We start from the raw sequence: 26,773 nt of genomic DNA, 5'->3' as shown, positions 1-26,773 counted from the left end.
TCATGCCAGACTAATCTGATCTCTTTTTCGATAGAGTTACAAGCTGGGTAGATGCGGGGAATGCCGTGGATGTAGTGTACCTGGATTTCAGTAAGGCCTTCGACAAGGTCCCTCATGACCTTCTGGCAAACAAACTAGTCCAATGTGGGCTAGGCAAAACTACGGTGAGGTGGATCTGTAATTGGTTAAATGGATGAACCCAGAGGGTGCTCACCAATGCTTCCTCTTCATCCTGGAAAGAAGTGACAAGCGGAGTGCCGCAGGGTTCCGTCCTGGGCCCGGTCCTGTTCAACATCTTTATTAATGACTTAGATGAAGGATTAGAAGGCACAATCATCACGTTTGCAGACGACATCAAATTGGGAGGGAATTCTGCTCCAGAGGATAGGAGCAGAATTCAAAACAATCTTGACGGATTAGAGAGATGGGCCAAAATGAAGTTCAACAGTGACAAATGCAAGATACTCCACTTAGGCAGAAAAAACGAAATGCAAAGATACAGAATGGGGGACAATGCCTGGCTCGAGAGCAGTATGTGTGAAAAAGATCTTGGAGTCCTCATGGAAAGAAGTTAAACATGAGCCAACAATGTGATGTGGTGGCAAAAAAGCCAATGGGATTTTGGCCTGCATCAATAGGAGCATAGTGTCTAGATCTAATGAAGTAATGCTACCCCTCTGTTCTGCCTTGGTTAGGCCACACCTGGAATACTGTGTCCAATTTTGGGCACCACAATTGAAGAGAGATATTGACAAGCTAGAATGGGTCCAGAGGAGGGCGACTAAAATGATCAAGGGTCTGGAGAACAAGCCCTATGAAGAGTGGCTTAAGGAGCTGGGCATGTTTAGCCTGAATAAAAGGCTGAGAGGAGATATGATAGCCATGTATAAATATGTGAGAGGAAGTCACAGGGAGGAGGGAGCAAGCTTGTTTTCTGCTTCCCTGGAGACTAGGACGCGGAACAGTGGCTTCAAACTACAAGAAAGGAGATTCCATCTGAACATGAAGAAGAACTTCCTGATTGTGAGAGCCATTCAGCAGTGGAACTCTCTGCCCCGGAGTGTGGTGGAGGCTCCTTCTTTGGAGGCTTTTAAACAGAGGCTGGATGGCCATCCGTCAGGGGTGCTTTGAATGCAATATTCCTGCTTCTTGGTGGGGGGTTGGACTGGATGTCCCATGAGGTCTCTTCCAACTCTGTGATTCTATGATTCTATGATTCAAGGGCCAGGGCTTCCCAGTTCTCAGCGTCTATGCCAGAGTTTTTAAGTTTGGCTTTGAACCCATCTTTAAATCTCTTTTCCTTCCCACCAACATTCCATTTTCCATTCTTGAGTTCGGAGTAGAGCAACTGCTTTGGGAGACGGTGGTCGGGCATCTGGACAACGTTGGCCGGTCCAGTGGAGTTGATGGCGGAGGACCATCGCTTCAGTGCTGGTGGTCTTTGTTTCTTCCAGCACGCTGACATTTGTCCGCTTGTCTCCCCAAGAGATTTGCAGGATTTTTCGGAGCCAACGCTGATGGAATCGTTCTAGGAGTTGCATGTGATGTCTGTTGATAGTCCGCGTCTCACAGGTGTATAGTAGGGTTGGGAGGACAATAACTTTATAAATAAACACCTTGGTATCCCTACGGATGTCCCGGTCCTCAAACACTCTCTGCTTCATTCAGAAAAATGCTGCACTCACAGAGCTCAGGCAGTGTTGTATTTCAGTGTCAGTGTTGACTTTTGTGGAGGGGTGGCTGTCAAGGTAGTGGAAATGGTCAACATTTTCTAATGTTACACCATTAAGCTGTATTTCTGGCATTGGAGAGGGATTAGCCAGTGACTGCTGGAAGAGCACTTTGGTTTTCTCGATGTTCAATGACAGGCCGAGCTTCTCGTATGCTTCTGCGAAGGTGTTTAAAGAGGCTTGTAGTTCTTCTGCTGAATGTGCACAGATGACGTTGTCATCAGCATATTGGAGTTCTATAACAGATGTTGTTGTAACCTTGGTTTTGGCTTTCAGTCTGCTGAGGTTAAAGCTTGCCATCTGTCCGATAGATGATTTCCATTCCAGTGGGAAGCTTCCCATGAACAAGATGAAGTATCATAGTGATGAAGATGGAAAATAAGGTTGAGGCAATAACACATCCCTGTTTGACACCTGATTCCACCTTAAATGGGTCACTTTGGGAGCTATTGCTGTCCAAGACTGTTGCCATCATGTCATCATGGAGGAGCTGCAGGATGTTCACAAATTTGTTAGGGCACCCGATTTTTTGGAGGATGGTCCAGAGAGCACTGCGATGCACTATTAGGCAGTGAAGACTAAAGACCTTATAGCAGGCATTCTCAAACTATGGCCTTCCAGGAATTTGGGCCTCCAACTCCCAGAATTCCTGACCATTGGACAATTATAACTTCCTGATTCCATAGTACTAAGCCATTGCAGTCACAGTGGTATCAAATTGAATTAATTCTTCAGGTAGATGCAACCATAGTGAACATTGGAGCTATGTCATAAAGGAAAATGCGAGGTGGACAAAGTATGGCTCTTGGGTTGCTATTGTCCTATATGGCCCCTTCTGTGGTCCCTGGGGTAAAAAAAATGGATTCCCCTCAAGGATCATGGACCCCAAGCCATGGGGTAAATGCACCCATGTACCCTAAAGAGCATTTGGAATTAAATATTGATTTTTATTTGGCAGAGGGAATAATGGAGGGGTGTAAACTTGTGTAACTTCCTGGCTTCTCATAATCTCTTCCCACTCCCAGCAAAGTCCATGGATGTTTTTGTTTAGCTCTTCTGACTTTGAGACTGGTCCTCCCTCTCATTTCTCAGAGGAGATTTGAAATGTTCTGTGGCTCCTGAAATGCTATCTGCTAGGCCCATAAGGCTACAGCTTCAGACTAAGAAGGTAATCATCTCAGCACAAACATTTTTAGCACTCTCTTGTTCTATTAATAGAGTAATAATAATAATAATAATAATAATCTTTATTTATAACCCGCCACCATCTCCCCAAAGGGGGACTTGGGGCGGCTAACATGAGGCCAAGTCCCAAAATAATACACCATAATTAGACACAAAATAACAGGGAAATACATCATAACAAATATATAAAATAACAAATAAAATAAACAATATAAAATGGTATAGTAAAATCAAACACAAAGGGCGGGCCAGATGTCTGAGATAAAATGTTAAAAGGTTAAAACTCTGGGTGAGATAGGAATAAAAAGTGTATTTATGAGAGAGGAACCTGAGAAGGAGGAGCAGTGGGGTTTGGCCTTTATAGGGGACAGGGAAAGGTGCTTTATCATGAGGACAACTGTAGGTGGAAACAAACAAATGGGTTGTGTGGTCACTTTCCGAAGGCACATCGGAAGAGCCAAGTTTTTAGATCTTTCTTGAAGGCAGCTAGAATAGGGGCTTGCCTGATCTCCCCAGGTAGCGAGTTCCAAAAGCAGGGGGCCACAGCGGAGAAGGCCCTCTCCCTCGTTCCCACAAGTTGAGCCTGTGATAGAGGAAGGGGTGAAAGAAGGGCCTCTCCAGAGGATCGAAGAGATCGTGCAGGTTTCTGGTAGGAGATGTGGCCCACAAAGTTAGGTGGGTCCCAAACCATTCCGGGCTTTATAGGTGATGACCTGCACCTTGAATTGGGATCAGAAGATGAACGGCAACCAGTGGAGCTCCTTAAACAGGGGGGTTGATTGCTCCCTGTAATTCACCCCAGTTAAAAGTCTGGCTGCCGAGCGTTGGACCAGTTAAAGTTTCCGGGCCGTCTTCAAGGGAAGCCCCGGGTAGAGTGCATTGCAATAGTCCAATCTAGAGGTAACAAAGGTGTGGACCACCATGGTCAAGTCAGACTTCGCGAGGTATGGTTTCATCTAGCGCACAAGCTTTAATTGTGCAAAGGCCCTCCCAGCTACCGCCGACACCTGCACTCAGCTTCAGCGCTGAGTCCAGGAGGATCCCCAAGCTGTCGACCTGTGCCTTCAGGGGGAGTGCAACCCTGTCAAGCACAGGTTGCCATCCAATACCCCGGTCAGGCGTATGACTGACCTGGAGGACTTCTGTCTCGTCGGGATTGATCTTCAGCTTGTTCGTCCTCATCCAGATTGACACAACAGCCAGGCACTGGTCCAGCATCCAAGGGTCTTCCTTGGATTCTGGTGGAAAAGAGTAGTGGAGTTGGGCGTTATCCACGTAGAGATGGCACCCAACTCCAAAACTCCAGATGACCTCTCCCAGCAGTTTCATATAGATGTTAAAAAGAATGGGGGATAGAATGGAACCTTGTGGGACCCCACAGGTCAATGGCCAGGGGTCCGAACAGGTGTCGCCCAACTTTACCATCTGAGAATGACCCTCCAGAAAGGATCGAAGCCACAGTAAAACCATGCCCCCCAAGTCCCATTCCGGAGAGTCGACCCAGAAGGATACCATGGTCGATGATATCAAAAGCTGCTGAGATGTCCAAGAGAACCAGCAGGATCACACTCCCCCTGTCCAGTTTATTTATTTATTATTTATTATTTACTGTATTTGTATACCGCCTTTCTCAGCCAATTGGTGACTCAGGGCGGTTTCCAACAAGTCAGTACACATAAAACATAATATAGATAAAAAACATTAAATAGTATAAGACATCACAAAAGCAATAAAAACAACATCATCCGCGTCTCATTATTCTCAAGTATTGTCCAATTCCGTTGTCAGGTCATTCGATTTCCTATATTAGCTACTCTGTATTTGTAAACGCTTGCTCAAATAGCCATGTTTTAACTTGCCCCCGAAACATCAAGAGGGAGGGAGCAGACCTGATCTCCCTAGGGAGGGCGTTCCATAGCCAAGGGGCCACCACTGAGAAGGCCCTGTCTCTCGTCCCCGCCAAACGTGCTTGTGATGAAGGTGGGACCGAGAGCAGGGCCTCCCCAGATGATCTTAAAGTCCTCAGTGATTGGTAAGGGGAGATAGGTTCAGACAGGTAAGTTGGGCCAGAACAGTTTAGGGAGGTTCTCTGTGGAGGTCATCCACCAAGGTGACCAAGCCATCTCGGTACTGTGCCCAGGCCTGAAACCAGACTGCGATCGCTCTAGAAAATCGGTGTCATCTAGGTACTCCTGGAGCTGCGAGGCAACCACCCGCTCTAGCACCTTGCCCAAAAAAGGGAGGTTGGAGATTGGTCTGTAATTAGTAAGCACTGAGGGGTCAAGAGAGGTCTTTTTCAGTAATGGTTTTGCCACCGCCTGCTTAAGGTAGGATGGGAATTTCCCTTGGCCCAATGATGCATTTAAGATGGAGAGAAACCAATCCAACAACCCATCCCTAGCCAGTTTAACTAGCCAGGAAGGGCAAGGGTCCAGAGCACAAGCGGTCACCCTCACAGCCCCAAGGATCCCGTCCACATCATCAGGCAGAACAAGACAAAAAGAATCCCATAAAATCGGACAGACGTGCACCTCGGTTACCTCATTTGGCATTGCGCTTAAACTGGTGTCCTGCTCTAGACGTATCTGAACGACTTTGCCTGCAAAATGGTGCGCGAAATTGCTGCACCAAGTTGCCGAGTCCTCAGGGACTCCGTCCACCACAGGTGTGTGGAGGAGCTCCCCCACCACTCTGATGGCCTGTTGGCTGCAGACGCTATGCAGGCAGTCGAGAAAGCTTTCTTGGCTGCCCGCAGAGCCGCGGAGTAAGCCTTAATAGTGGCTTTAGCCCGTGCTCGGTCAGAGATGTCACGAGATTTCCTCCAGAGGTACTCCAGACCCCTTTTCGTACGTTTCATCACTTCCAGCTCCTCAGTAAACCAAGGAGTTGGTGCAACTCTACATAGCGAGAGGGGATGTTCGGGAGCGATCATGTCAATCGCCCTGGACATCTCGCTGTTGTAATCAACCACAGCGTCAACAGGATCGTCAGTCTCCAGGACAGGAAGATCCCCACGAGACCTCAGGACATATTGATTTCTTTTTCAAGCATGACTACAATTTTAATTTTTTACTTGAGTAATTTACATGCAATTTTTTATTTTATACATTGTCATCTTCTTTCATTACCTATGGGCTTAGATACTAACCGGGCTACTGCTGCAACTTCTCTTTTACTACAGAAATAGGGAGGGACATGGTGAATGCTTTGTTATGCACATAATAAGCCTGGAAGACTTTTCTTTTTATTACTCCTATCTAAAACTGTCATTAAAATAGTTTTCATTGCTCAGATTGAGAAGATTGCACATACCTGTCCACCTGCTTTGGATGTGGGATCTTCAACATGCTATGCATAGGTTCTGCAACCGAGTTCTGATGGTTTTGTGAACCACAGTAGTGCTATTTGAAGGGTTATCTTTGGTAGTTCTCTACTTTCGCCTTTTGGTGATTGTCTTTCATATGATGTACCATTTTTCCTCTAGAACATGGAGAAAAGAGGGACTTTTAACAAAGGTTAAATTCTCCAGGGCCCAGATTCTATTGATGATTGAATTTTTAGATGATGTTTTCACTAAAGTAGAATATAAAACAATTAGATATTAATGAATTTGGACTTCCATGCTAACATTGTTAATTTTTTGAGGGATGAGAAGTCCAAATTCCTTTTTTGTGTTTTGGTATTTCTATACCCCTTTCTTTTTGCCTTATTCACCCTCTGAGATATATCTATACTCTTATTTCTGTCTATTAAGGTCACTTTCTCTAGTGCTTTCCCACCTCATATATTCTGTTGGAGTTTTGTAATATCTTATGTGTAACTTACTACATGTGCTGGAAGGTATGTAAAAAAACATATTCTTTTAAAACAATGTCTAATATTTTAATTTCATGCTCGTCTTTTTATGTTCCTTAAAGATGTCAAAGTCAGACTTAATAGACTCTTACAGAAAAATGCTCATTACCTCAGGCATTCGTGGCAATAATACGGAAAGCAAAATCCCTCACACGCGAATAGATGATGGAGGAGCAATTCAGGTTGGTAACTGTACTTCCTTCTGAACTTTTATTGTAACATTTAACCATATTACCCTTCCATTGAGGTGTGGGGGAGGCTGACTGTTTTATGGAAATATTTTTATTCGGACCAACCACATTCTCACAAACTGCAATCTTAAACAAAACAAGCTACAGGTGGAAGGAAGATGAGCATGCTGCATTTACTACATTTGCTACAGATATGCATCTCAGATATGTTGCTCACACATTTGTGAAACTAAAGGCTAAATTACAATTTTATTCAACAAAAGTTAGAAACAGTTAAACAACTGTATTATTAAAACCATTGCTAAAACAATAAAACACATTTAAAAATAATTACTTATAAAAGATTTAAACATTAAATTCAGTATACCATGTCACACACACTAGTGCCACATAATTTAAAACTCAAAGCTTACCTTAATAAAAAGGTTCTCACCTGTGGAAAGAGAGTAGTGGCATGTCAACTGGACTTCCCATAGAAGGGAGCAGTCATCAAGGAAGCTGTTTCTCATGTCTTTAACCAAACCAGTCTGCACTGTGGTGAAATCAAGAAAAAGGCCTCTCCTGAAGACCGTAAGGCTTGCATTGGCTTATATGGGGTGATAAGATCTTTCAAATAGTCTGGACCTAAGATGTGTAGGTACTTACAGGCAAAAAGCAGAATTTTGGATTATGCTGGGAAATTGACTGGTAGCCAGCCACTGATGTTTTTCAACAGGGGATGTCACATAATCACTGTAATTAGTCCTGGTCAACAGCCTGGCAATAGCTGAAATTGACAAAGTTTGCCAAGACAGCCCGACATAGCATCACAGAAATAATAATGGCATGTATGCAGGATGCCTTGGCTGTAGATCTCAAGGAACAAATGCAATTGGTGCACCAGTTTTAACTGTGCAAATGCACTCCTAGCCACTGCCAAAACCTGGGCATCTAGACTCAGGTGCACCTCCACAAATTGCAAACATGTGATTTCAGGGGGAGTATGATATATTTACAAAACTCAGAAACGGGATAACTGTAGCCAAGTGTTTGATTAGAGTAAAAATGGAGGAAGAGGCAGCTTGTAACCTCTGTATGAATGTGAGACTAGCTGACAGCAGGTGAACTCTATTTTATCTTTGACATTGGGTTATTTTCTTTTTCATTTATTCACTCTTATTGGCCAGTTTTTGGTTTTGTACTCTGGGTTTCTTAAAGCATCATTTATTGGTACATATTCTTACTTGATATTGTAAATATGATACAAAAGTCAGTGTTTATTTCCTCAGAATTTAATTTGTTCTGAAATTTCATACAATACTGAAATTAAATTACCTTGAGACCTCACTACCTCTGAGGATGCTTGCCATAGATGCAGGCGAAACGTCAGGAGAAATGCCTCTAGAACATGGCCATATAGCCCGAAAAAACCTACAACAACCCATTGATACATACACACACACACACACACACACACACACATATATATATGGCTACTAACAAATCCTCTCTGTAACAGCATACTTTTTAGTCCCTGCTTCTTTTCATCTTTTATCATTATTGCCATCTATTTCTGCAGCTAATTTATACTTTTGGAAGGAAATTGGGACAAGGTAGCTTTGGTGTGGTGATTGAGGCAACACACAGAGAAACAGGCATAAAGTGGGCGATCAAGAAAGTTAACCGGGAAAAGGTAGGAATTATTTATCATGGATTAATACGGCTATGTCTTTGTGAGGTATGTGATGTTATTTTATGTGATATGCTCAATAATGTTTAATGTTTTATCGGGGGTGGGTCAATTTTGATGTTTTATACTGTTTTTATGAATGGCATTGAATTGTTACCAACATTGTGAACCGCCCTGAGTCCCCTTTGGGGTTGAGTAGGCTGGTATACAAATACCGCAAATAAATAAATAATAAAGAAGAGTTCTTTCACAAGCTATGACAATCTTACATTAACTTGGCATCTAAATTATCTAAATTATCATGGTTTATTCATATGCAGCCCCCTCCCCCCAGATGTAATTTGATAATGTATGGTTGTATTTCCTTACACTGTTATTTCCTTCAAAACTGGAAATATGCTGATCTTAGCATATATTGACTACCATTTTAAAACAACAGATTCTTCAGATGAAATTGGCTGTTTTTAGTATATAGCTGATATTTTTCATAGAATCATAGAATAATAAAGTTGGAAGAGACCACATGGGACATCTAGTCCAACTCTCTGCAATGCAGGAAAAGCACAATCAAAGTATCCTAGACAGATGGCCATCCAGACTCTGTTGAAAAGTTTCTAAGGAAGGAGCTTCTACCACACTCTGAGGCAGAGAGTTCCACTGTTGTACAGCTGTATGGTCAGAAAGTTCTTCCGAATGTTCAGAAGGAATCTCCTTTCCTGTAATTTGAACCCATTGCTCTGAGTACTAGTTTCAAGGCCAGAAGATAACAAGGCTGCTCCCACTTCCTTATGACACCCTTTCACATATTTATACATGACTATCATGTCTCCTCTCAACCTTCTCTTCAGCAGTTAAACATACCCAGTTCTTTAAGCTGCTCCCCATAGGGCACGGTCTCCAGACCTTTGATCATTTTAGTTGCCCTCCTCTGGACACCTTCCAATTTGTCAATATATCTCTTGAACTGTGGTACCCATAATTGGACATAGTATTCCAGATGAGGTCTAACCAAAGCACATTACTTCACTTGATCTAGACACTGTTCTCCTTTTGATGCAGCCCAAAATCCCATTGGCCTTTTAAGCTTCTGCATCACACTGTTGGCTCATGTTCAACTTGTTGTCCATGAAGACTCCAAGACCTTTACCACATGAACTGTTGTTGAGCCAGGCATCGCCCATCTTGTATCTTTGCATTTCATTTTTCCTGCCTAAGGGAAGTATCTTACATTTGTCCCTGTTGAAATTCATTTTGTTAGTTTTGGCCCAGCTCTCTTTTCTGTTAAAGTCATTTTGAATTCTTATGCTGTCGTCTGGAGTATTAGCTATCCCTCCTGATTTGGTGTCATCTGCAAACTGGATAAGCATGCCCTCTAAACCTTCATCCAAGTTATTAATAAAGATATTGAACAGTACTAGGCCCAGGACTGAACCCTGTGGCACTCTACTTGTCACTTCTTTCCAGGATGAAGAGGAACCATTGGTGAGCATCCTTTGGGTTCGGTCAGTTAACCAATTACAGATTCACCTAACAGTAACATTGCCTAGCCCACATTTGACTGGTTTGTTTTCAAGAAGGTCATGGGGGACCTTGTCAAAGGCCTTACTGAAATCCAGATAAGCTACATCCACAGCATTCCCTGCATCTACCAAGCTTGTAACTCTATTGAAAAAAGAGATAAGATTACTCTGGCATGACTTGTTTTTGAGAAATCCATGTCGATTTGTTGATAATTGTGTGTAAAACTTAATATGGGGAAAAAAATAAACAAGTGCACATTGGAGAAATTCAATTAGAGCATTTGAGGTGAATCTTTTGGAAGGGAGCTTTTGATACAGTATAGTGAGGACATTTTACAGTAGACAAGGTTAAAAATAAGTTAAAAAGCACTGCAAAGATGAGGTTGCAATGAGAAATGGATTGTGTGGAATGAAAGCTTCACTAGCAGTTTGGTAAGGAGTTCAGAATTTAAGAGTGCTTTCCACTGGCACTCAGGATTTAGTGCTGCTTGGATAAAAAATGGAATACAATCTTTCAAATATCAGGGAGAGGATAGATTCCCAAACCCCAGGACTTCTAGCAATCTCTCCTTTCCTCGTCTTCTCTCACACAGCACTTCATTACTCTGACTATAGTCATTACAAGCATCAAGTGACCACCTCTTCCAGTTTTGTCCCTGGTGGTCACAGCTATATTGACAAAGGGAAAGTGAGGGTGGTTGGCCCAGTGGTGAATGCTATCTAGCCACTGGGCCAACTTGGTGCAGCGCAATGCAACCCAAGAGCTAGCTCGGCAGCTAGCCATGTGGACTTCGGTGGCACTGATCTGAAGTACCCCATTCTGGATGAGCCCCGTCATTTCTGGCCCCCATGTCTCAGAGAAAAGCAATGGCAAACATAATCTGAACAAATATTTCCAAGAAACAACCATAACAGATTTGTCTTAGGGTTCCCATAGGTTGGAAATCACTTTTAAGATACACCAGAAGAAATTACATGCTGAGTATGGGGTCACTGAATATAGAAATATAGGATAGTGACCTGTTGGCTTTCTTGAACAGGTTGGACAGAGTGTAGCAAGTCGGCAAGCTTTACCGAATGGAGTGAAATTGTGTAATGCAATGAAATGCTTTCTGAGATAATTCCTTCCCAAGACCAGGCTGGTTCTGTGCTGTGGTGCTGACATTCCATATTTTACTGCTTATATGGCACAGGCTGCAGAGAACATTTCTCTAATCCCACTGCTCCTGATTTGAGCCCTTGTGGAGTCTGATAAGGCTGAAGCTTTCAAACCAGACTTTCAAGGATGTGTTTTGAAAAACATCTGTAACTATGTAATTAATATGCTGCTGTGTTAATCTTCTAATGTATAAGAAATTTATTTTTCTCATTAATTAAGGCTGGGAGTTCTGCTGTAAAACTACTTGAACGGGAAGTAAGCATTTTGAAAACAGTCAACCATGACCATATAATACATCTTGAAGAAGTGTTTGAGACACCAAAAGTAAGTGCTTATGAATATAACTCTTACAATAGAATTCACTAAATGACAAATAAGATGTAATACTGGAAGCTGGCAGTGTTAGAACTTAGTTGCTGATGAATTATTTTTCCTCCCAAATACAAATTTTTCGGTTTACTGAACTACATTGTAAATAGGAACAAGTTTTAAAATGTGGAAGAATCCACAAAACAGCACATAAGCAACAGGACAACACAAACAACAAGGGATGAATACATCCAGCTAAGTTAACTAGACTGTCCCTGTTTTATTCAGATACCTGAGCAAAACCCTTGGTTCAGTTTGTTGAACTGCATATTGATCTCTTCTATTCCTAAACTTGCATCAAGCATTTATTTTCTTCCCTCCCTGCTTTAAATATTTTCCCCAACTCTTATTGATATTCTTCAATACAAATTAATAATAAAATTCATTGCCAAGTCCACACAATGGTTATAAGCAAAAAACCATAATAGTTTCTGCTGAATAAAATAGATATCATGGTTTATAGGGATGTTGAAATCTCTACACACATATCCCACTTTCCCTCCACCATTCAGTAGCATTTTGAGGTGGATGTATCTATTTTGGGGGACAAATACCTTGAACTCTATTGTACCCTCTGTATCGTTTTAACCAGTCACTATATCTCTTGTTTGGGAATCATTATTTTGGTTGCAGCATGTGTTCTTTGTTTCCTGAAAGTAGGAGCTTAATATGTATATACTGGAAATAATGTAGAGATATCTTGTAAGCTGTCTTGGAAATACTGCTTTAATGAGTGGCAAACTACTCTTGAAACTTGTTGGCCACATTGTGCCATTTGCTTTCTTGTGTGGTAGCGTTGTGTCCTGAGGACTTGCTTTTTGTGATTCGCAGTACTAGAGTGCATGTGAGGTACCCACTTATATGAAAGTGACATGTACAATTTGTAGCTTTTGAATATGCTAATCAAAGACATGGAAGAAATACTAAATATTGCCCGTAGAATTCCCACACTTGCTTCACAACTCAGAATTCTTTATATGTTTTGTTGTCCTCATGGAAATTGGGCCTGTAAAGGAATCCTCATTTAGTTTAATGGAAGGATTCAGTCTGGGGATTGGTGAGAGGCATTTGGGATTTGCATTGTGATGTAAAACAACTAAATTAACACTTTTCAGAACAATTTTCAGATAAAAGCTACATTCTGGGATGGTATTGCCATTTTGCAAGGATCAGGGCAGGAAGAACCTTTTCAAATGCTTGCACATTTGAAAAATGCACATGGAAAATGTATATATGTATCAAAACGTGCACCAATATCTTGTATTAATGAATAATGGCTTTTATTCAATGAATAATGAATTTTCCAAATGCATGCAAAGAGTAAGAGTGGCAGGGGGTGGGGTGTAAGGAGCAGGATGAAGAATTAAAATTCAGTGTAAAAAAAAAAGCATAGCACTGTCAGAGGAAACCTCAGTAAAACTGGACTTAACAAAAAGAATCAATCCCTAACCTAATTTGTTTTCCCTAATGAATGATCATAGTTAAGGAAAAAATATTGATGAAGTAACTATGTTAAGTTTTTGAAGGTCATATAATAAGAGTTTTTAAATGACACCTCAATTCTAACCCGAAATGAGTTTTTTCTTCTTGAGGAACCACTTATAACTAATATAAGCTTCTCGGCCTTTTGGTTAAGATCAAGTGTAGTATAACTAATATAAATTGCTCTTCATAGTTTACCTTCTAAATGCTGTAATGCTTTTATTAATTAGAGTGACAGTTGACTAATCAAGGTACAAAAACTAATTAATTTATTAACCAGACTTGGTAAAATGCAATTTGTGATTTTTTTATACTTCAGATTTGCTGGGCTTAAAGTTAAAAACAATGATTAATTCTTTCATATTGTAAATGCAAATAAAAAGTAATATTTTGTTTATTAATGCTAGCGTGTATATCTTGTAATGGAGTTATGTGAGGATGGAGAACTTAAAGAGATTCTTCAGAGAAAAGGTCAGTTTTCAGAGAACGAGACACGGCACATAATTCAAAGTCTTGCATCAGCAATAGCATATCTTCACAAGAAAGGTATGATTGTTTATTCTGTATTGTAATATGTTTATAATTTCATATGTATTTATTTCAGTGCTCCTCAAATTGTTTGTTGTGGTGGAATGACATTTTCCACTTAGTGTCCAATGGACCAGTGTCAGATTTATACTATTTTAATCGTGTATTCGAACAGTTTCCTGGAAATTTGTGAAGCTTGGCAGTCAATAGCTTGTGATTCAGCACTGGTCCGTGGATCACCACTTTGAGTAGCTTTGGCTTATTTCATATTATAATTTTGGGCTTAGTGAACGAAACACTTTTTTTTTGTTTTTGGTCTGTGGTATGCTCTTTATTATTAAAATGTGGACAGTATAAAGTTCTGGACATCTCAGTAGTGGTGACTACTTCTTCAACAATTAACATATTTTCTTCTGCATCGCTTTCTGTGTTTTCTAATAATAATAATAATAATAATATCAGCACTGACAAAATTAAACTACTTGGATCTGCATGCATTATTTGCTGATACATCACACAGTCCTAGACACTTAGGAAGAGTCCGACATGTGATCAAATACAAAAGCCAGCATGGTGATCTTGTTTGCTGTGTACTAATCTTGTTATGTATCAAATAATGATAATTCTTTGTATACTACCCTATTTCCCCAAAGTGAATCAGGGCAGTTTCCAACATGTAAGGCAAACATTCAATTGCCAGAAAGAAACCATACTGACAATTACATAAAAATAAACACATTTGACAATATAACACAACCTAATTCAACTTGATAGACAAAATAAAACATTACAAATACAATTCTGCTAAAACACATTAAAGATAAAAATATTGCTCCCTATAAATTCTTATTTCCTCACTGGATGTTGGCCTAAGTACTGCTTCCAATGGACGTAACCATAGAGGGGTGTTTAATTCCATTCCTTCCTTATATCTTTTCCAAATTCTTAGGAGATTAAATCTTATTGGATGTCTATTAAATTCTTTGTTCACCTTATATTTACCATATCATAAATAAGGATGTGTGTGGCCAGTTTCTGTCTCCTCTGGTTCACTTTCCCTTTGTTTCTGGACAAACAGGATTGTGACCTATCTTACATCTTATATTGGAAGAAAGGTTGAATCTAAATTAAACAAATAAATGGACAACTGGTGATTCTGATAAGCAGTTGCTGTTACTCTAGTTGTTTGTCTCCCATTTCTCACCCATTTTGGCTATCCAGGAAGGGTGAGAGAGTGAATGAGAGAAAGTTTTACAAGCAACCACTAACTCTGCTTTTCTACCTCCTTTACTCCCTCTAGTCTAGAGCTTTCCAAACATTTCATATTGGTGACACACTTTTTAGATATGCATAATTTTGCAACACAGTAATTCATTTTTACTAGCAAATCGGAAGTTATACCAAATATTTACCAGAGATACAGACATATATATTAACTGTAATAACAAATGTTTGGAGATACAACATATCTAACGAAAGCCTTTCATTGATTTTTTTAAAATATAGAAGCTGTAGGATAATAGAAGTTTCCAAGATTTTTATTATTCCTCATGACACACCTACACACTGTAGCAGACACACTAATATGTTGCGACACACCGTTTGGAAAAATCTGCTGTAGTCCCTCTGGGTAGTAGGTGCAGCAATTTTACACAAAATAAGCGAACAGGATAGTGCAGGTCTATATAGTAGTGCACCTCAGCTTTCTCGTTCTACTCTATGATGTGGCATAGATGCATGGATTTTTGCTTTTCTTCTGAACACTACAAAGGTAGGGGGCTAACATTTCCTTGGCTCTCCTTGGGGCAGGCAAAGGGAGAAGTATAATGGGAATGGGGACCTTGTCCTCCACACCTTGAATGGCCAAAAATATCAAAACACATCAATGAAATATGGTAACATTTTGAGAATATGTTCTTTGAAAAAGAAAAAGAAGTCATGAGTTGAGGATGAGAGACAGCACAATGGAAGTCTCAGACAGTACTATGAAGGGAAACAGAAGTGTAAACTGAGAAAGATTGAAAAAAGATTTGTTCATTTCTCCTTTTGATGATCCTTGTATTTTTTTCTTTCCAAGCACGGGAAATGAGTTGGTTCCCCCCCCCCCCCAAATTTTATAACCTAATCTTACAAATTGGTGCTTTTAAAGTAAATCATGTGACAAAACCATATTATTTAATGTCATGAAATCTATGAAGACTTTTCTTTTTCACTTTATTAGAAGAATGGATCTAAGTTTGATCCAGGTGTGGAATGGATAGACAATGCATTTTCAGGAAAAGACAGAATACCGTGTCTGCGTATATGCATTAATGTAAGATGAAATGCACTGAAAATGTAGCTCATAAATTACTCAATCAAAAGGATTTAAAACACTTCTGTCAGAATATTTTCAACTCAATTGATAAATAACACTTTCACTTTTTGTTCTCCACCTTGACAGATATTGTTCATAGAGATTTGAAATTGGAAAACATTTTAGTTAAAAGCAGTGACATTGATGAAGAAAATGAAATGAAATTAAACATAAAGGTAAGCCCAGAAATTGGAACACTTTACTTCAAGCAGTACTTTTGTTTTGTGTGTCATTTTTTGTAGATCCAGGTATCAAAAGTGAAGTTTCCTGGTAAATGCCTATTATTGGTTTTAGACCAAGGTGTAATGGTATAATCAAGACAAAATAAATGGTCTGATATACAAGCAATTGACAAGAATGTACGAGTCAAGTGCCACTTCTTGTTCAATGAAAAATAACATACTTATAGGTCATTTTAAAAAGAAACGTTTTTTAAAATGTAGGCTATGCCTTTTTTGTAGCTTTTGGATATAGTTCCAAGCTATTAGCATGCAAAAGATGTGGAGTCATAATTACCATGGATTATATGTACTGGCAATTTAATTTAAACATTTTATAATTTTGAAAAACATGTGATGTTTTACATACCAGCTACTTTTTGCTTTGTGGACTTTGGATATTATAAGTATTTACTACCTAAGCACATTAAATATATCAAGAACTTATACTCATTTATTTGTATGGCAATAATTGGCCCTTTGTGGTTGCTAAATTATATATTACAACATCCATACGTACCATTTTTATAGCTGATATAAAACGACTGTGTGGATTTTATATATTGCGCATACTGACACATAGAACTAAAGTGCTGGGGTACAATAGGTGGTAAATAAAGCAGCTTACTTTGATAAAATGTATTTTGTCTTAACTAATGGGTGCATGCTGAGACTGTGTGGCCTAATCTGTTTCCCTTTTGTTGGCAGCAGTGTGTGGGCATCAGGGTTTGGATGGGAGGCATCTTATATAGTTTACTTTAGGAATATAAAAGTGGATTGAAATGGGCCTATGTTGTGAGTGAGCTTTCCTATCCCTTGGATTTATAGGTTGTTATACTGTGACTTACTATGGGTTTAAGCTAATTGCCAGTACCTGGACATCATGTGGTCTTGCCTTTTCACCTTACTAATTTGTTGCTGTTAACTGCCAAATATGACTTTGACTTATGGTGACCATATAAATGAGAGACCATTGGGTTATCTGGTCTTCAACATCTCTGCACAGGACTTGCAGAGGCGGGGTTGTGGGTTCCTTGATTCAGTTTATCTGTATTAAATGCAGTCTTCCTCTTTTTCAATGATTTTACCAAGCATTATTGTATTTTCTAATGAGTCATGCTTTCTCATGATGTGGCCAAAATACAATAGTCTCAGTTTAGTCATATTGGTTTCTCGAGTTCAGGCCTCATTTGCTCTAGGACTCATTTATTTATCCCCTATTTAGCAGTCCTTGGTGTTCGTAAAATTCTTCTCCAGCACCATATTTCAAAAGAGTTCATTTGGTTCCTTTCAGCTTTTTTCACTGTTCAGCTTTCACAAGTATACATAGAAATTGGAAATGTGATAGCATGGTCCTTCCTAACTTTTGTATTCAATTATATATCTTGACACTTCAAGATCTTTCCTAGGTTTTTAATATCTGCTATTCCAATACTAGTTATCTTCTGATTTCTTAACTGCATTCTCCATGTTTAATGATTGAACCAAGGTATGAAAAATCTTGAACTATTTCACTGTCTTCTTTGTCTGATTTAAAATTATTTAAATCTGTGCTCATTGTTTTCGTTTTCTTAATGTTCAGCTGTAAACCTGCCTGTGAATTTTTTTCATTGACTTCCTTCAGTAATCATTCCAAGTCTTTGCTTTATTCTGCTAGTAGTATAGTGTCATTGCACATTTTAATTTGTTAATGTCCCTTTCTCCAATTTTCTCATCTCCTATCACTGCAGCTAATCCTGTTTAACATATGATATGTTCAGCATGCAAGTTAAACAGATAGAGTGATAAAATTCAGCCTTTCTTGAACTTTCCAATAGGAAACCATTTGGTTTCTCTGTTTTCTCTCCAGATAGTAATCTAATGTCCTGAGTATAGATTGCACATCAAATGTTGGGGCACATTCATTTCTTTAAGAGTGACTCATCATTTTTATGATGTACACCAGGGGTCCTCAAACTAAGGCCCGGGGGCTGGATGCGGCCCTCCAAGGTCATTTACTCAGCCCTCGCTCAGGATCAACCTAAGTCTGAAATGACTTGAAAGCACACGACAACAACAACAATCCTATCTCATCAGCCAAAAGCAGGCCCACACTTCCCATTGGAATATTAATAAATTTATGTTTGTTAACATTGTTCCTCATTTTAATTCTTGTATTGTTTTTAAGTGTTCTTTACACTACAAATAAACTATGTGCAGCTTGCATAGGAAGTCATTCATTTTTTTCTTCAAATTATAACCCGGCCCTCCAACAGTTTGAGGGACTGTGACCTGGCCCTTTGTTTAAAAAGTTTGTGGACCCCTGATGTACACAATCAAAGACTTTGCTGTAATATACAGAATACAGTTTCATCTTCTTTTGAAATTCTTTGGAGTGCTTCATCAATTGGTGCATGTTTCCAATATGATTCCTATAGCCTCTTCCTTTCCTGAGCCCAACTTGACAATCTGGCATTTCTCCCTATAGCCCGACTTCAGTTACATCCCATCTGGATTACTGTAACACACTATACGTGGGGCTGCCTCTGAAGAGTACTCAGAAAGTTCAGCTGTTCCAAATAGCTGCAGCCAGGTTGCTCACTGGGGGTGGCTACAGGGAGCGGACAATCTCCCTGTTGAAGCAGCTCCTTTAAAGTCCTAGACAGTTCAGGTCCAGGCTATTTGACCAACCGCATCCCCTTGTATGAACCTATCTGGACCCTTGTTTAATGCCATCTGCAATGAAACAATCACAGGCTGAACCACAACACCTGCTGTCTTTCAGGTGGCAGGTTAAAACCTTTTTATTCAGGCAGGCTTTTAAAGAAGAATGTTTTTAAGATTGTCAGGGGCTGCTGTGATTTTTATGATGTTTAATACTGTTTTAATACTTGTATATTGATATATTTTAAGTTGTATTGCAATGCTTTTAGTTGTGGTCCGCTTTGAGTCTTTGTATGGTGAGAAAAAGTGGGATATAAATAAACATAACAACAACAACAACAAAAACAACTTTAACTTTGGGCCCTTCTACACATGCAGTAAAGCTGGAAGGAATTACTAAATGATGTTTGGGGAAAGTGCAGGCAGAATCAAATTAACAACTGAAAAGCATGTGTCTAAAAGGTGCACTTAAAATGCGATTCCAACCCCAAAATGTACACCTTCGCATGACTGTATATCCTTGCAGTCGTGGAAAACACATGACTTCCTTCTCATACCTTGGTGTGAACTGCTCCAATGCACGTATTTTAAAAGCCCAAAACAGCTGATTGGGCTGTAAAAAAATGGATCCAGATGCACAGGTGCCTAAAAGGAAGCACAATTGGAAAGCAATTAGAACTCTCTACAGCCTTCCCTTTCTTTCTTATAATATTAAACAGAGCTTTAATTAACAGTTGGGTGAAGAGAGAGATAAGAAATCTGCTTGTGTGTACATTGGGCTCTCCGCATGTGCGCATATGCGGTCCGCTGGATGTTCCCCATCCGCCCTCCATCTCCTGGTGGGGGATCATTTCTTGAGACTGATAAGTCTGTATGTAGACATACTGTCAGGTTCCAAGATTTTTTGCACCACTTTTAACACCCACATTTTGATACAGTCTGGAAGCACCCTTAGTTGCATATCTCTTTAGCATAGTTCTGTTCTCCATGTGCACAGCAATATAGCAGAAAATGGCACCACAATGTAATGCCCATCTTGTTGGAACATGCTACATCTTGGGCCTGGTGCACTTCAGATGCTGCCAGATGCAGAGTAAGGATTATATTCTTCCTATCTTGAGTATTCGAAAAGCCAGAAAAAATGGAGGAGATATGTCGTCTCCCTACCTATGCAGTATTTTAGGAATCAACACAAAGCAGGCATTTTCTTTCCTGCACAATGTCTTTGGATAAGATATGGGCAGTTGTAGCATCTTGGTTTGCTGTTGAGATGTGTAAGTAACTCCCCCCCCCAAAAAAAAAAAAGAAAAAAAAGGAAGGAAGAAAGAAAGAAAGATAGATGAAAGAAAGATATTTCATCTAATGCTGGACTTAATTACTAGCTATAAAAATAGATACTGATCCTCTCAGTCTGTGGAATTTCTGGCTGATGAGTATGAAGAACAATACTTGACTATTCAAAGGAAGCATATCCGTTTTCCTTCCACTTCTCTCTTTTTTCTTTATCCAGACAGCCTTAGATGCTAAATGCCCAGTCACTCCTCTTGTATCCCATCCTGGTTTCCATTCAGCTCATAAAGTACTTTTTATTAGCATCTACTGTGTCCCATGTTTGTGTTCCCTAAAGGTCTTGTAGTAATGGAGCATAATTAAAATATCAACTTTTTTTATTTAAGGGGTTTGATGCAGACCCGATAACAGTTTATACTTAGTTTGAATCTCATTAATAATCTTCTCAGCTTTATGTATGCTCAAATGCTAGTACAATTTGCAGAGTAAGGATTAAAGTTGTTGAAAACTAGGCTCTGAATATTTATAGGAGGATTGGCGTAGAGCTTTCTCTGCTTAAGGTGCACTGTTACATGTGATCATTTGAGAAATCTAGTCAAATTCTTTTAGCTCTCACTGAAGTGGTTTTGCTATGAACAATGAACTCTTAAGAGAAATAGAAGAGCTGCAACTACATGTCAACAGGGAATTTTGAAGACAGATGAGTTCTGTTTCTTGTAGGTGACTGATTTTGGTTTAGCCGTACAAAAGATGGGAGGAAGTGAAAGCATGTTCCAGTCCACCTGTGGGACTCCTATCTACATGGGTAAGTTCAGTGCTTCATAGGGTAGCATTCTGATTCAGTCTCATCTCATAAAGGAATTGCATATGAATGAATTTGCCATTTATGTAGGCGTATATATGGGCTGACGCTTAATCTTGCCCATTGCTTATAGATTTTTTCAGTGTTCCATAATTTGGTAGATGTTTTTTCACAGTTGCAAGCTTTTCGCAGATGTAAAATATTCTTGCCAATAAACATCATCTTAAAGGTTCACTGAGATACTAAGCTATGTCCATCATGATTGAAGAAGATTTATTCAGCTGTCTTTCTGATCCCAACATTCAATTCATTATATCAGGAAAACATACCCTAAATAGACCTATTTTATTATTGCTATTTGTAAAATTATTTGGAAATTGCTGAATCTAGTGAAAAGTTAGCTGGAGAGCAAGTGCCAAGAAGTACCATTATGATGGGTGGCTCTACACTGACCCTTTATTCCAGGGCTGTTCCGGAGTGCTGAGAATTTTAACCACCAGTCCCTGGGTACTGCAGAAGTGGGAAGGAGTCCTGACTATCCCCTTCCTGTTCCCATTGTTGTGATGACTAGCGGGTGCAACATGGTTGGTCTCCATCACTCGTCACCTGGAGTTGGCCAGGGCGCCACAGGAATTGCTCCCTCCTTGTCCCAATCCAAATCTGATTGCCTTGTTGCTCTGGCTAATGGGCATATCCAAGTGACAAGTGATGGGCACTAGAAATATCATTCCCATGACTATTAATGCTTAACCCTTTCCTAAAGTCATTGCTAGCTCCAGATTCTCAGTGAGAATTTGAAGCCACCTGTGTCTTTTGATAATATAGTTCAAATTATGTGGCTTTGACCTGTGGTAAACCGAATCAGCTCCCTGCATTGTGGATAACGGGTCAGCATAGATCTTCCCTAAGTCTTTTTACGTTGTACCTTTTGATTTCTACAAAAGGTACTATAACCCAAAAGATTGTTTAGTTGGATCTATAATGATAGAACACTGTTTTTCTCTTTTATTTTTCTTTTCATTACTGTCAAGACCCTACTTTGTTTTAGTTATATAGCTTATCCCTTTCTGTCACTCTTTTTTATTTTCCCCTCTCTTCATCTTGTTTATTTTTCTATTTTCTTTTAATGTATTTTATTTTTTGGTTTCATATTAGATTATTAGTGATAAAAATCAGTGAAAAAGAGAAATTCTCATAAAATGTGGCATTGCAATGGAGGGAGGACTTAACCAAAATTGGGCAGTATATGTGATAGAAATCCCATAAATCAACTGCCTCTGTTTAGTTTGGGGCAATTAATTTCTTCCATTGATTTAACCCAAAGTATTTAACCATTTTCTAATACTTTTGGTCCTTCCTAATATTCCAGCATCCTCCATGAAGCAGATTTTGGAGGGAAGCCTAATATTATTGCTAGAATTCATCTATTCTTTTTCTGCCTTTCCCATTATACATGATGGTTTACACTTGCTTAGAAAGGGCAAGCCTTGATTGTATAAAATGTCTGGGCAGTGATTGAGACATATTTTTCATAAATATGTTAAATGTGCACTTTTAAATTCATTTACTTGGGAGCAAGTGCTATAGAAGTAACTCCACTTGGGCTCAGAGTAAGCGTGCTTAGAATGGGTTGTATATATTAAACACCATAAAAAGGTGTATTGTTTTAGTACAATTACTTCATAAAAACTAAAGATATAATTAGGCAACAGGATATGTAAATTCTTCAATTATTTTTCTTTTTTCTTGGCTGTTTCTTATCAAATTCAGAAGTGGGATGGAAAATTGCTTCTATGAAATGGCAAGTTATAGTTTGCAGTGAAGCCTGGATCTAAGCCAAGCTTGAACTGTTTCTTGAAAGCAAATATATATTATAAAACCTTATTCTAGAAGACATTTCATATTTCTGTAAAGATAGCAGAACATATAGTTCATTACCTAGAGATCGTTGTATGTCTGTTTCAGACCTGCTAGCTATAAGAAGATCTTATGATGACATTTTTACATGACAACAAAAACAACTGTCTTGTACTGCTGGCTGAAAAATTAGAGAGGGTTTGCTAAATTTAAAAACATTTATGTTTCTACTCAGATTTTCTGTGCTAAAATGTATGAGTAGCTTGCTCATGGTCTTTTATGTTTTGCATTGTGTTGACCCACATTTAATACTATATACCATGTTTCTTGCTTTATGATTCAATTTTTTTAAAGATACTGTGAGTGATGATTGTTTACCAAATAGTGGATAGGCCATTATACAATAAGATTACAAAATTAGGTTTTATAGTATATTCATAGTCAGTTAATAACTTGGAAACAACAGCTGAATATATTAATATGGAGATTCCTCTTCATCTGAGCACATACTGAAGGCAAGTTTAGACAGTTAAGACAATTGATCATAAAACATCTAAGTCTGTTAATGTTAATGTTACATATAGACTGATGGATGTAGTATTGAATGTTCACTTCTTCTTGAGATGAAATGTTTCTTGTAGCCAAAAAAGGGGACAACTGAAAAGGAAACGTTTTGTACAAATTACTGGCCTGCAGTACTAAATTATAATAGTTTGAGCTTGTTAGGTTATTTTGGATGTTATGTAATGTTATGGATACTGTGATATTACTACTCAGTGCTGTGTTTGGATGATACTTGTTTATTAAACTGAAAATACAAGTACCTGACCACCATATATTCAACTCCTTTGCTTCTTATGTTCCTTTAGATATGATTAATTAATAGCCATGTAGTTTCTCAGGGAAATAAAATTACCACTTTTGGAACAAGCCAATGTCTCACATTAAAATGGAAAGCAAACAAACAACAAAAAGATATCACTTTAAGAATCACAGTTTCCAGGTTGGGAATATTGTTGTATGTACATTTTGGTTGACCAACTAAGGTAGCTCTTTTTTTGTGAATTTTGGATTTTGTCCTGAATATTTTTCCTAGAAAGAATCTGCTGTAATTGCGTCCCATGCAAAGGAAGTAAGGAGAGTGCATGTGCTGGGAGGGGTGGTGGTGGTGTCGCTTGATTTCATAAACAATAATCACATGATCTGTATCAATTAATAATTTGCAGAGTCTATCATTTTGTAAATCTATAATGTGTATAGATATGTAAAACAAGTCAAGTGGTCAAGAACCATCTTTTCAAAATGGATGTTGTACTTGTTGTGATTTGTCCTACATGGATATTTACATAACCTCTGTTATTTTTGCATCCTGTACATAACCGTACATGTTATGTTTGGTTTCTAAATGGAAATATATTTATGTGATGTCATGAAGGATTTGCAGTCAGAATGTTTTCACAATTTATAGCTACAAAGAAAACCAATAACACAATTAGTTAGCCACAATGTCATCATCCTAAATGATCAAAGTGAGGACACATCAGCATGAATTGTTAAGGGCTGTGCATTATTAATCTCAACATCTGCTGCTTTTCTTTTTGCTTGAGGGAGAAATAAAGTATATTCATCAGCACATGCTTTGTTTTAAGCTTTTAAAAGTATTTTTGTATTATTAATATTATTGTTTCTGCTTGGTTGGCAGCCCCAGAAGTGATAAGTGCACATGACTATAGCCAACAGTGTGATGTTTGGAGCATAGGTGTCATTATGTATATGCTGTAAGTAGTTTGCTACATTTATATAAAATGATTTTTTCCTCCTAAAGAAGATAACTTTATTTTTAAAACTGAAAGTTATTGCTTGGCTCACTTTCATACGTCTTAATATGAATGATAAATGTTTTCAATACAAATATGTCTCAAATCTAGACACACTAAGGTGAATGGTCTCAGGATCACATTTTTACAAAGTCTATGTGTAGATGGTTCAGTGGGTTAGCATATTCTTGCAATTTCTCCTTGATGGAAAAATAACATGTGGGGGGATATTTTTTCTACATATGTTGGTTTTAATTTGACAACAGTGGTAACAATTTGTGATGGATATCAACACTGAAAGCATTTTTGTGGTGCTAGGGTGCAGAAACTGAAATCTGTGTGCTACATGCACCCCCAAAACAGTTTTTGTGGCCCTCAAAACTCCACAAATTCCACAAAACCAATGCAATTGAACTTAAATTTTATTTAGAAATAAGAAAACACAAAACTACTTGAAAATATCCCCAAACTCCTCCACATTCTTTCCAAATTGGATTCTAGTGGTTTAGCTTTAATATCTGATTCCCCTCATGAGGGTCTGGTAAAGGTGTCTGCCTGGTGGCACTGACTCCCTTCTGCCTCTACAGTTGTTGGGCGGTTGGCAGTCAAAACCATCCTGGGGCCAAATTGGCCCTGGGATAAAGGGTCCATATAGAGCAGACGTGGGCAAACTTTGGTTCTCCAGGTGTTTTGGACTTTAACTCCCACAATTCATAACAGACTACCTGATATAAAGCCACCCTAAGTTAAGTGGATTCACCACAATTCAGTTTAGCTCCAGCTGTATCCAGTATATATGAATGTGTTTTTACTAATAATGTACTGTTTCATACATTACTTTCTGTGTCAGGGATACCAATTACTTTAATGAACTAAACAAAATAGAACAGTCTTGTTTGCATAATATTCAACATACGCTAAAATCTCAAAACACTATGTGGCATTTGATTATTGTTTTCTTAAGCATAACTTTAAATTGAGCATACAAACATTTAGGGGGGAGGGAATGGCAATAGATGTTATTGTTACTTGCTATTGAATCAACTTTGATTATGGCTACCCTATCAATGACAGACCTCCAGGGAACCTTCAAGAGCCTCAGTCATCAATGTCTCACGTCGCAAATACAGGGCTATGGTTTCTGCCTGTAATGCAGTCTTCTTTTTTTCTTACTCCCGCTTTATTCTCTTGATCATCTTTTCCAGTGAATGTGTAGTCCAGTAAGTACTATGCCTTTTGGGACACAGGTTTACTGAACCATTAAAGAACTGTATAAACTGGCCACAACTTATGTTTGCACATGAGCATACTATCATATTAAAACATACAAAGATGATGGGGTTGAAACCTAAGACTGTCAATTCTGGTTTTCCTATAATTTGCTGGACCCTGCCTGTATCCCTGGCTCATACCCAAGCTACAACATTTACATCTGTAGCCTCATGGAAGGGACCACTGAATAAAGCACTAACTCATGTAGTTACTATGTGCAAGGTGGCTGTCTAGGACTGTCCTCTCCTCCTCAAATGCCATTCTCATCTCTGCCTTGTATATGGGGTTCACCTTCTCACCTCAGTTATATTTGTAACAAAAGCAGCAATCTTATCCCGAACAATGTTTGTAAAACTCAATAAACCATCTAGAATTACACATATTCTTTGTTTGAGAGGCGGGGCTTCCTGTGTTTAAAATTTGCTGCTTTGGGTGTTGCTTTGTTTGAGAGGTGGGGCTTCCTGTGTTTAAAATTTGCTGCTTTGGGTGTTGCTTTGTTTGAGAGGTGGTGTTGCAATCCAGTGCAGGGAACGAGGCCCTAAGATAATTATCCACCACACTTGACTGTGAAAAAACAATCCTTTTTTATTGAAGAAAAATGGTTATAAAATAAAGGAAAAATGCAAGTCAAAAGCCACAGCAAAATCAGCAAACATGAATTTAAAGGCACAAGAACAAAACCTAAAGCCACACTGTAAAATACTGAAACTTGTTAGTAATTCACTAACCGTACTTGATATCCTAGAAATCTTTCAAAACTATGGCCAGAGAACCGGGAAAACTGCCAAGGTCTTCATCAATTCTGAAACGATGCCTGAACTGAGAAAGTC

At 38.9% G+C, this 26,773-nt stretch overlaps 1 protein-coding gene across 4 annotated transcripts in view; it reads left to right on the top strand.

The window, feature by feature from the left end:
• Positions 1–26,773, top strand: part of STK33 (serine/threonine kinase 33) — a 76,199-nt gene that overhangs the window by 31,798 nt on the left and 17,628 nt on the right. For 3 of the 4 annotated variants that reach the window (XM_060767344.2, XM_060767327.2, XM_060767352.2), the window contains 7 exons: positions 6,833–6,952; positions 8,520–8,633; positions 11,529–11,633; positions 13,568–13,706; positions 16,132–16,220; positions 20,916–21,000; positions 24,557–24,632. In XM_060767344.2, the coding sequence (XP_060623327.2) occupies positions 6,833–6,952; positions 8,520–8,633; positions 11,529–11,633; positions 13,568–13,706; positions 16,132–16,220; positions 20,916–21,000; positions 24,557–24,632 (728 nt within the window). The remainder of the gene's footprint in view (positions 1–6,832; positions 6,953–8,519; positions 8,634–11,528; positions 11,634–13,567; positions 13,707–16,131; positions 16,221–20,915; positions 21,001–24,556; positions 24,633–26,773) is intronic. The other variant, XM_060767336.2, reaches the window with a different exon arrangement.

The sequence above is a fragment of the Anolis sagrei genome, chromosome 1, assembly GCF_037176765.1.
Source record: "Anolis sagrei isolate rAnoSag1 chromosome 1, rAnoSag1.mat, whole genome shotgun sequence".
NCBI lineage: Eukaryota > Metazoa > Chordata > Lepidosauria > Squamata > Dactyloidae > Anolis > Anolis sagrei.
Note: the sequence above shows the minus strand (reverse complement) of the source record. Positions and strands in the feature narration are given on the sequence as shown.